This window comes from Lynx rufus, unplaced genomic scaffold (assembly GCF_022079265.1).
Source record: "Lynx rufus isolate CCGP_SWC_20201006 ecotype Redwood Valley unplaced genomic scaffold, mLynRuf1.p SCAF_2, whole genome shotgun sequence".
Classification (NCBI taxonomy): Eukaryota; Metazoa; Chordata; class Mammalia; order Carnivora; family Felidae; genus Lynx; species Lynx rufus.
Window position 1 is genome coordinate 43,956,059 of NW_025814834.1, and position 12,170 is coordinate 43,968,228.

Here is a 12,170-nt window from a genome sequence, read left to right on the forward strand (position 1 = left end):
GAACAAGATGTCCACTCTCACCACTTATAATTCAAAATAGTACTGAAGTCCTAGCTACAGCAATCAAACAACAAAAGAAATAAAAGCCTTTCAAATTAGTAAGAAAGAAGTAACATTTTCACTATCTGCAGATGACATGTTACTCTATACAGGAAAACCCTAAAGACGACACCAAAAACTACTTGAACTGATAAATGAATTCAGTAAAGTCACAAATAAAAAATCAATACACAGAAATCCATTGCATTTAATGAAACTAATAATGAAACCCCAGACAGAAATTAAGAAAAAAATCCTTTACAACTGCACCAAAAATAATAAAATACCTAAGAATAAACTTAACCAAAGAGGTGAAAGATATGTACTCTGAAACACTGACGAAAGAAATTGAAGATAACACAAAGAAATGGAAAGATATTCCATGCTCATGGATTATAAGAACAAATATTATCAAAATGTCTATACTATCCAAAGCAATCTACAGATTTAATGCAATCTCTATCAAAATACTAAAAGCATTTTTCACAGAACTAGAACAATCCTAAAATTTTTATAAAGTCACAAACAACTCAGAATAGCTAAAGCGATCTCACAAAAGACAAAACCAGAGGTTATCACAATTCTAGACTTCAAGTTATATTACAAAGCTGTAGTTATCAAAACATTACGGTACTAGCACAAAAAACAGACACATAAATCAATGGAACAGAATAGAAAACCCAGAAACAAACCCACAATTATATGGTCAATTAATCTTCGACAAAGGAGGCAAGAATATGCAATGGTTTAAAAACATAGTGCTGGTAAAACTGGACAAATGGTGCTGGGAGAACTGGACAGCCACATGCAAAAGAATGAAACTAGACCACTTTCTTACACCATACACAAATACCAACTCAAAATGGATTATGGGCCTAAATATGAGACCTGAAACCATAAAAATCCTAGAAGGGATCACAGGCAGTAATTTCTGACATTGGCTGTAGCAACATTTTTCTAGATATGTCTCCTGAGGCAAAGGAAACAAAGCAAAAAAAAAAAAAAAAAAAAAAAGAAAAAGAAAAAAAAAAGAAAAGAAAAGAAAAAAGTATTGGGACTACATCAAAATAAAGAGCTTCTGTACAGCAAAGGAAACAATCAACCAAACTAAAAAAAACAAACTGCTGAATGGGGGAAGATATTTGCAAATGACCTATCTGATAAAGAATTAGTATCCAAAATATATAAAGAACTGATACAACTCAACACCTAAACAGCAAATAATCAAACTGAAAAATTGGGCAGAAGACATGAAAAGACACTTCTCTAAAGAAGACATGCAGATGATCAACAGACACATGAAAAGATGTTCAACATCACTCATCAGGGTAACGCAAATCAAAAATCACAATGAGGTATCACTTCACACTCATCAGAATGGCTGAAATCAAAAACTCAAGAAACAAGTGTTGGTGAGGATATGGAGAAAAAGGAACCTTCACGCACTGTTGGTAGGAATGCAAACTGGTGCAGCCACTATGGAAAACAGTATGGAGTTTCCTTAAGAAGTTAAAAAAAAAAATTTAGAAACAGAACTACCCTATGATTCAGAAATCATACTACCAGCTATTTATGCAAAGAATACGAAAACACTAATTTGAAGGGATATATGGACCCCTACCCTATGTTTATTGAAGCATTATTTACAGTAACCAAACTATGGAAACAGCCCAAGCGTCCATCTACAGATAAAGAAGTGGTGTAGGTAAATACAAGGGAATACTACTCAGCCATAAAAAAGAATGAAATCTTGCCATTTGCCACAACATGGGTGGATCTGGAGTATAATGCTAAGTGAAGTAAGCCAATCAGAGAAAGATAAATACCATGTGATTTCACTCATGTGGAATTTAAGAAACAAAACAAAGGGGAGCAGAGAGATAAACCAAAAAGTAGACTCTTAACAACAGAGAACAAACTGGTGGTACCAAAGAGGAGAGGTGGGTGGGGTGATGGGTGAAATAAGTGAAAAGGATTAAGAATCATTTATCATGATGAACACTGAGTAATGTATAGAAGAACTGAAGACTATATTGTACACCTGAAACTAACACATCATTGTATGCTAACTATACTAGAATTAAAATTTTAAAAATCAAATCATTGGATGGTTCCACTTATATGATCATTATTTTCATTAAGAAAATATGCTTACATGACAGAAGTGAATTCCCTTAACACTGTTGCCCATCTTGTCCAGAGGAGGAGACCAGCACATCATGCCCATGACATTAGGGACAACTAAAAGAATGCCCCCAGCAACTCCAGATTTTGCAGGAAGACCAACCTGAAAATAATTTGAAAAAAAAAGGATATTCTTGTTAACATTTTAAAATAAGGAAAATTATGTCCAACAATAAGGGAATTGGTTTAGAAATTATGGTATACGTATACACAGAATTCTAACATTACAAGTGTTGTAGATAACTATTAACATGTTTATAATACAGTAAATGAGAAAACACTTATAAAACAGTTGAGATGTATTTAAATACAGAAAACATTTGAAAAGATACACTCTTAAGGATTAAGGTAGATTACATCTAAATTGTGGGGCTATGCATGTTTTTATTTTATTCTTTTGGATTGTGTGTGTGTGTATATATATATATATATATATAGTATATATTGTATACAATATATTGGATTGTGTATATATATATATATATATATTTTTTTTTTTTTGAAGTTTATTAGAGAGTGCACACAAGCATGTGGGAGGGGCAGAGAGACAGAGACAGACAGACAGAGAGAAAGACAAACAGAGAGAGAGACAGAGAGGGAAAGAGAATCCCAAGCATGTTGATGCAGAACTCAAACCCATGAACCACAAGATCATAACCTGAACCAAAATCAAGAGTTGAATACTTAACTGACTGAGCCACCCAGGCACTACTGGACTAGATTTGCTAATTCTATAATAAACATGTATTAAAGTATGAAAAGTTATTTTCAAAAAATATTTTATGACTAAAAAAACATGAGAAATTGTATCTTCTTAGAAGATTTTCTGTGGTATACTGTCTGAGAATTCTGAGGAGATAAGATCACAAGTAATTCAAATTAATCCTCTTCAAAACACTTAAGTTCACATTATGTAACACTTGACAGTAACTGTGATAAAAAGACAAAATTCGTATCATCGGGGCAGTATTCACTAATGGCTTACTAACATTCATATATTGAATACCTATTGCTAGAAGTAATCTTGCACAATACTAAGGAAAAAAAAAAAATTAACCTGAATGGGATAAACCAATTTCCCAGCAATACAAGATACAAGGGACAATGGTATGGACGTAATAAAGAAAATCTAGACTGAAAAACTCTACAGGATAAATTACCCAGTTCTTTCAACTAAAAATAACAAGAAAGAAAGAGAGGTCAAGGAAGAGAACATACATTTAAAAAGTAATAATAGGGGCGCCTGGGTGGCGCAGTCGGTTAAGCGTCCGACTTCAGCCAGGTCACGATCTCGCGGTCTGGGAGTTCGAGCCCCGCGTCGGGCTCTGGGCTGATGGCTCAGAGCCTGGAGCCTGTTTCCGATTCTGTGTCTCCCTCTCTCTCTGCCCCTCCCCCGTTCATGCTCTGTCTCTCTCTGTCCCAAAAATAAATAAACGTTGAAAAAAAAAAATTAAAAAAAAAAAAAAGTAATAATAAAAGAAAATATAACCGATCATTAACACATGACCCTTATTTGCATCCCAGGTTAAAAAAAACCACAAAACAGTAATTTACAAGACAATCCAGATAATCTGAACACTAAATATTTTGATATTAAAAATGAAAAATTTTTTTTCAAATATAATAATGGTGCTATGTCTGTTCGTTTGTTTTCTACAAAGTCCTTATCATTTAGAATTACACACTCAACTACATGGCAAGAATTGGAAATAAAGATAAACTGGTAAGGTACTAATAACTATTGAAGTTGAGTAGTGGGTAACATTAAATGCATCTAGTTTTCTGTTCTAAAATTTTCAAATAAAAAAAATTTGTAGGGCATTGTATCTTGACATAAGCAGAATGAGGTAAGAAAGTCCATATTTCACAGGTGTACACAAATGTTCAAAAATACACAAGAGAGCTTTAAGAGTATATTTTTGTTAACTTAATATACTTTAAGTGCTTTAAAATATCTATGATTATAACCAAAGGTGTTAAACATCCCAATTATGCGCTCCTTCTGAACTTAAGAAGCTTTTGAGGTATGTAATCACCGTAAGGCTTAGTTATATTAATAAGAAATAGTAGAGAAAGTCTGTACTAACCTTGCACACTGGAATGCCTTACAAGTAGAAGTGATGAGGTTTTATAAATTAAACTCCAAGTTCTTAAGAATATCGGGTAGCCTGCTTAACTCTATTCCTTAACAAGTCTGTAACAAATTAACCTTAAAAACAAGTCTCTCTCTCAAAAATTAATGTGCAGGTTTAGAACCAAAGTTCAAACTGTATTTTTAAAAGAACTAGTCCAGACTAGTTTCTTGCAGTAGAAAATTAAGATTAAACAATTACTTACATGGAAAGCAAACTGCCCGGAGAAATCATACATGCCACAGGAATGCATCAAACTCAGTGTATTTCGAACTGCTTCAGGGCTCAGTACTCTCTCACCAGTAATTGGACAGAAACCACCATTAGCCAGTGTTGCAGCCATCACACTGGCTGATTCACAAGTTACTTCAATGGAGCATAGCTAGAAGGAAGAAAAAACGGAATTCTGAAAATTTAGGTTGACATTATTTTCTGTACTACAATTGACTTCTAAGAAAATATATTTCATCTGGTAGTTCATACAGATCTGAAATCTTTCCTTCAAGGGGATTATTTTAATATAACTTGATAACATTCCAAAGATTTAAATTTGAACAAATTTCAAGCCCCTTTAAGGTTTATCCTGATTTGCCCAGTTATCGAGTCTTTTATAATGGCAAAACCAGGATAGGAAGAGCCAGCCCCTAAGCATAAAGATCTATAATGGTCCCAAGTGATATTCAAAGTTGCTTAAATATTAATGCTTTCTGTAGGATACACAAACATAATTATTTTTAAATTGAAAGGAAAAGGAGCCGTGATATATTTTTAACACAAAGCAACATACATTAGTATTATGATAGATAGCATTTACATTAGAAATTGCTACTTTAGGAAAAAAAGATGCTAAAATGACTGACATTTTCACTATAACAAAGCTCAGCATTCCTACGTAGTAACATGCAAAAAATTAAGGAATGGAAACCAAGATAGCACTAGCCTGGATACTCTGAGTGCCTAAGTCAAAATACTACCTTTTAAACCACTTATTAATATTTAAATATTTATTTGATATTGACTATGGGTGCTGGACAGAATATACTGAATAAATAAAAGCAAAGTCCAGGCAGAGTATAGTACAGTATTTAAAAATAATCAAAATAATGGAAATAAGTTTACCACAGCAAACCCAAATTTATCCATAAAACAGAAATGATAAATAAGCTCCATTTTACTTTTCATTAACAGCAATCCAAACTAGGGGGCAGGGTGTGTATGGAGAGGTGGGGGAGGAAGTAGATGAGAAAGAAGATGGGAAGGGGGAGCAGGAAGAAAAGGCTGAGTTACCAACTTGAAATCTTTCCTTACTAATTTTTCAAGATTCCACAAGAGACAAAGGGGTTTGGAAAGAGCAAGAAGGAAAACTTATTAGCTACAGTGCATTAGGAAACTGACTAGGAGCCACTTTTTCACTGACTTTCACTTTTGCTTGTTTATATTAAAACCTCTTCCTTATTTCTCCAAAACTACAGAACCTAGTCACTATATTGACCCAGATAGCAAAGACTTATGTAGATGTAATCATGAAATGCTTTCTAAAAGAAGTTAAAATTTAAACTCCAATGATCATTTCCTAACTTATACTTAGTATTAACTGGAATTTTGTTTGTCATAAGATGATATATATACCAAATTTGACAAATCCCAATTTAACAGTACTTTTCTGATACCCTGATCAGATGTTCAATTACATGCAGCCCTTCTCCAAAAAAGTAAGGCTTCTATTCTATGGCTTTCTCTTGATTTTTACCCTGAAGTGCAGAAATTTCATAGTAGATTAGTAGCACCTAGGCTATAACAGCTAAAGTGTATATACCGAAGGAAAACAAACATTAACGTATGGAAGAAATAAAAATAAATGACATTATTATTTTATAGAACACCTTACAGCTTCAAAGGAATTTGACACATATCATTTCATGTTATCTTCAATATAATGCAGACAGTTAGGTTAAGCATATGCTACACATAATGAAATTAGGTCTAAGTTACTGAAGTTATGTCACATGGCTAAAAAATGGCCAGATTAGACCTTGATTTTATACTGACAGTCTGGATTCTCAATTCACAGTTCCTCACGTTGGAAGGTGACAAACTGTCATCAAAATCTACATTATCAACCCCCCTTACATATTTTTTAACATTACTACAAAATTGAAATTAAAGCACCTTAAAAAGTAAAGGCAGGCAAAAGTAAGATTAACTAGAAATCAATAATAATTAATTTACTATTTAGCTTGATATTACAGCCCATTGATATTAGCACCGATGGTATTAAATCTGTAGGAATGAACTGAACTGAAAATACAGGGAGAAAAGAGAGTTATCGGGGATGGCTCTCAAAAACTGAGTTCTATAATCACAGCAGATTATGTGAGTGGCCCACTCAGGAATGTGGAGAAACTATACTAAGTTAGAAAAAAAACACCACAGGGGTGCCTGGGTGGCTCAATCGGTTGGGTGGCAGACTTCGGCTCAGGTCATGACCTCACAGTTCGTGAGTTTGAGCCCCACGTCAGGCTCTGTGCTGACAGTTCAGAGCCTGGAGCCTGCTTCAGATTCTGTGTGTTTCCCTCTCTCTGCTCCTCCTCTCCTCATGCTCTCTCTCGAAAATAAACATTAAAAAACAAACCAAAAAAGCATCATATGACTTTGCAGAAATGAATTAAACCAACTGAGAAACTGCTACTTTAAAATGCTGAATATGAACACTCCAATGAAGAAACAAACAAATCCTCAAAACAAAACTTAAAAGCTAAGAAATCAGCTTAGTTTTTAATAAGGACAAACCAATTTCTGGAATTATATACCATTTTTGATACTTCTTAAAGTAAAAAACATTCCTTATTACATTCTAAGGCCATGATTTTTAGGAGGAAAAAAACATGAGAATGCCTTTCATGAGGACTCTTTTTAGAAGGGGAGTGGTAAATATATTTTATCTTAATCTAGAGCCATGATTTCAGAGACATCTATACTCTGCACAATGTGACACATCCATTTATATACACAACTCATAGAGTTGAAGTAAATTACCTGGAAATAGAAGTCTAATATACCAACCATGTCTGTGCCTTCTGGAAAACACTGAAAAAATAGAAAGGCAATTAAAAACAAGAATATATGCACATAAGTAAGAGACACATAAAGACTAAATTTAAAATGTATATAAATGTCTCGTATTAACTGGTAACAAAATAGCATATAACCTATAAAAAGGCTTACAACCCTTTTTACATGAAATAATAAAGAACAATAAAGCAAAACTACATTACATACAGATTTCTAGATACTAGTTTAACAATGATAAACTGATTCATAATTCATAAAGCAAGTTACTGGACCACCCACTTAAAATTTAAAAACCAAATGTAATCAATAATAGTCTGGCATCACACTTTCAGAAAAATGGGCTAATCCTTAAGAAAAACTTGCATCAATGTAATTAGTAAAATATCTGAATACTGCCAGATATTAAATTGATTTAATATTAACATTTTGAAATGACTAACTCAAGAGCATTTTGCAAAAACTTCTAAACATTAAATAGTAATAGACAGTTGCTTAAAACCTATTATTGAGTTTTTAGCATACATGTTTACATATTTTATTAAATAAAACAATAATTTGAAATAGAAACAAAAAAATTCAAGAACCTTTTTTTCTTTTAGGTAATATCCTATTGCAAAATTTCGATCTCCACTTTCTCTTTCAGACTGAAACCTAGAAGGAAAAAAATTGCTCTATTTACTTATTTTCTATAAAAGTATGATTGTCTTGTAGTGTAACTGTATAGCAAAGTATAGTATAAAGAACACTGACCTAAGAGTCATGACTGCTGGGTTTCAATCCCAGTTCTGTCAATAGGCTAGCTATGTGGTTTTTGGGGAAGTCATTTAATTGACAATTCTTTCAGTCTTAATTTTCTCAGCTGTGAAAGGACTGAAATGGGTTAGGCCCTTTCTAATCTTCATATTTTGTGAATAAAGAAGCTAATTTTAAAATTACCAAGTATTCCACCATTAAAAAATACACTAAGAAACTGCAGAATCTCCTGGGTCCTCCAAAAGTACAATAATCAATTCCAACTGCAGGAATCCATGGAAATTTCACTAAAGGAAGGACACATGAAATGGGCCTTTCAGCATTTGTTGGATTAACAGATTTCAGGGGGAAGCCTAGGCAGTGGCAAATCCCATGTAGCATGAACAAAGTTATAAAAGTATAGAAGACAGGACTGCACTGAAGAATGGCGTATGTTCTGATGTATCTGAGAAATGGGGTTCATGGAGAAGAGTGGAGAACCATCAAACTAACAAAGGAGACTGGGACCACATTATTATCAAGACTGATAAATCTAAAAATGGCTCCTGATGGCATACCAAATGAAAGCTTGAAGGCTTTCCATCAAATTACCTTGTTGAGACCTACATTTTAGAAGGATAACTCTGACATCAGTCTGGGAAAGGGGAAAAAGAAAGGATGACTTATGTTATTAGGAAACTGAAGTAATAAAAGCCATAGAAAGCCTGAACTTAGGTAGTGGTGACAGGAATGGAAGGAGAGCTATGATCAAACATGAGAACACTTCGGCAAGTCTTTCAACCTAATGGGAAAAAGGGGGAATGGTGAATGAAGTCTGATACAAAAGTCTAGATTTTTAATCCAGTCGACTGAAAGGACAGTGATATCAACTGACGTGGGGATCCATGAAGCAAAGAGTAGTTTGAGAAGAAAGAGAATGAGTTTTAATTTAGACAGATTTAACTTGCGTGCAAGCATCCATAAGGCTGCTGACAAAAGAGGAACTGTGGGTGACAGGCACTCTGTATTATCAATCACAAGGTGTGTGTGGGGGGTGGGGAGAGTCTCTCCTAACTATACATTTTAATGTTTCTATGGTTAGAAAAACAATGTTGGATATGTGGATATGAAAAAGCTCTTGAAAATAAACTTGTCAACTTGCCATACCTTAAAAAAAAAAAAAAAAAAACTCAACATGGTGTACATAAAGAACTAACTGCTTAGCAATGATCACAGTGCCTAGCATATAGTTCTGTTCACCAAACACTATCAAGTGGCTATTATCTGCTGGATAACAGGAATACAAAAATGAATTGGAAGACATTTCTACCCAGGTCTAAAGGAAGTCAGAGTCTTATGGTGGTGATGAGGCAGTGAGACATAGAGTAAGCTCAATTAAATATGGTAATATAATAGCACAGAAGAGAGGTGAGATGAGATTCATGAAAAACTTCTTAGAAAGATACTTAAATTGATGAATAAAAGTTGGTAGAGCAGACAACCTGAAAATTTTTGTTTCCTGAAACGTGAAGTACAAAGTATCACCTATTTAGTATTCATGCCAAAACCGTTTCAGCTTTATGTAACCACAAGGAAACAACCAGACCTATTCAAAATGTGGAATATCCACTATAGCCCATGGGCCAGATGTAGCCTGCTGCCTGTTTTTATAAATAAAGTTTCTTGAAACACAACCTCATATTGTCCATGGCTGCATTCCTACTGAAACAGTAGAAATGAGTAGTTGCAACCAGAGTCCATATGGCCCACAAGTCTGAAAAATTTACTATCTGGTCCTTCACAGAGAAAGTTAGTTAATTCCTGCTTTGTAAGACAAGTGGTTGGCACTCTTCAAAGAAAGCCACTTAATAAAATTTTATAAAGCAAAGGTGTAGGGCAGGAAGACTCTTCTATTTTAAAAAAGCAGAAGAGACATAAATGTAATGTGCAAACCTTGATTAATTCCTAGGAAGCAAAGGTCATAAAAGGCTTTTAGGGGGTGGACAGTTGGTACATTTATGTATTAATGACATCTTACGATTAATGTTAGTGATCTTAATGTTAATGTTAATGTGTTGATGGTTATGTAGGAGAATGTCCTTATCTCAGAATATACATGTTGAGTTATTTATGGGTGAAGTGTTGAGATGTCTACAACTTTATTTCTATCAGTTCAGAGAAAAAAAATGTATATTTACATATGTGTGTGTGTGTGTGTGTGTGTGTGTGTGTAGAAATACACATGTTTTAAACAGTTATCTAAAAAAAGAGGTTGAGGGAAAGCCAATGAGACAAAAATATTAATCAGAAAATATAAGTGAAAGATATCCAGATATTCATTGCTTACTCCTTCAACTTTTCTACAGACTGGCAAATTTCAAAATAAAAAACTGGGGTTAAAATCAAGTTAGCCAGGCAGAGAGATTTAGAGAGGTAAGACAGGTATTACAGGCAAAAAGAAAATTGAATAACTCTCAGTAATTTAAGGGAAAGTTGGGTCCCTTCTAACTTTATACCCACAAGAAGTTTATCCAACCTATATAAAGCATTTAAGTGTTCTCTCAGGTAATTCAGAAATAATTCATTTCCCTTTAATGACGAAATTTTAAGTAATTATTTATTCGCTGAAGTAAGCCCTAGGACCAAACCAGATTAATTCTAAATACACTATGTATTATATATGTAGAGAAAGGGGAGAGGTTGGGGGGGTGGGTGGGGACAAAACAGCATTTAAAATAGAATTCTATAGGGGTCCCTGGGTGGCTCAGTTGGTTAAGTGTCCGATTTCAGCTCAGGTCATGATCTCGCGGTTCATGAGTTCGAGCTCCATGTCGGGCTCTGTGCTGACAGCTCAGAGCCTGGAGCCTGCTTCAGATTCTGCCTCTCTCTCTCTCTCTCTCTCTCCCCCTCCCTTGCTCATGCTCTGTCCCTCAAAAATCAATAAACATTTTAAAAAAATGTTTAATAGAATTCTATACTCTAGATATTTTTGTTAATTTAAAGAGGACTGGCCCATTATAAAAACCTAAGTCAAAAATTAGACTCACGTTGCATTACTGAATCCAACGTATTCATTGCCAGCCATCTTATTCAAAAACTGCATCACCTATAAACCAGAATTAGAAAGTATCAGTAATTAAAAAACAAGTATTTAAGGAATATAAATAAAGCATGAAAACTGAATTCTACATTGCACTTACATAGTCAAATTTTTCAGCATTATTCACTCCTTGCTGCAAAGAAATGAGATAAATATGTTAATACAGGCATCACTACAGTTTAAGTTTTAACTGAGTATAATTATCAAAATTTCAAATTGCTATCATAATTAATATACTGTACATTAGTACTTTTAAATCTAGGAAATACTTCTAAAATAATTCAATATTTACATAAACTTTTTACATGTTCTTTTATTAATACCAATATGTTGACAATGGGTCTGAATTACAAAGGGAATGCTTTATTTTAAGTATAAGCTTTACCCAACCCAAAGTTACAGAATTTTAGTTACCCCAAATTCCCTTATCTTTCATGACAACACATAATCTGCTAGAACATACGTTATTTAATTTCATATTTTAAAAAAACTTAAAATAAAGTTTCACCCTTAGAAAAGAGTTGAGTATAAATTATGGTTTTCAAGTAAGAACAATCTACTCATATTTTTAAAATAACCTTAAACCAGTATTAGAGTTAGGAAGATGAGTTTTGTTGCAAAACTAAACTAATCTTTTATAATTCTATATATGCAAACATCCTGCATACATTTTGCTAGTATAAAGAAAGCTCTACCTTTTGTATCTCATTTGTTTTAACAATATGTGAACTAAAAAATATATATTTCATAGCCTCTAAACAATTAGCTACATTTGAATTTAGCATTATGCAAATTCAGAGCATGGAAGATGTATTGTTTCATCACTTCTATTTCTGACATGTTAGCTACTGCAAATGTCAATAGGAAAAACCTATGTAATGTAGATCAGTTCAAGTAGCCAAATGGTTTCA

At 33.6% G+C, this 12,170-nt stretch overlaps 1 protein-coding gene across 4 annotated transcripts in view; it reads right to left on the bottom strand.

Annotated features, from left to right (window-relative positions):
• GLS (glutaminase) overlaps positions 1–12,170 on the bottom strand; it is an 81,720-nt gene that overhangs the window by 31,819 nt on the left and 37,731 nt on the right. For all 4 annotated transcript variants that reach the window (XM_047085088.1, XM_047085090.1, XM_047085089.1 and 1 more), the window contains exons 8-13: positions 11,360–11,392; positions 11,207–11,265; positions 8,012–8,078; positions 7,392–7,442; positions 4,561–4,737; positions 2,195–2,326 (exon numbers count right to left, since the gene is read on the bottom strand). In XM_047085088.1, the coding sequence (XP_046941044.1) occupies positions 2,195–2,326; positions 4,561–4,737; positions 7,392–7,442; positions 8,012–8,078; positions 11,207–11,265; positions 11,360–11,392 (519 nt within the window). The remainder of the gene's footprint in view (positions 1–2,194; positions 2,327–4,560; positions 4,738–7,391; positions 7,443–8,011; positions 8,079–11,206; positions 11,266–11,359; positions 11,393–12,170) is intronic.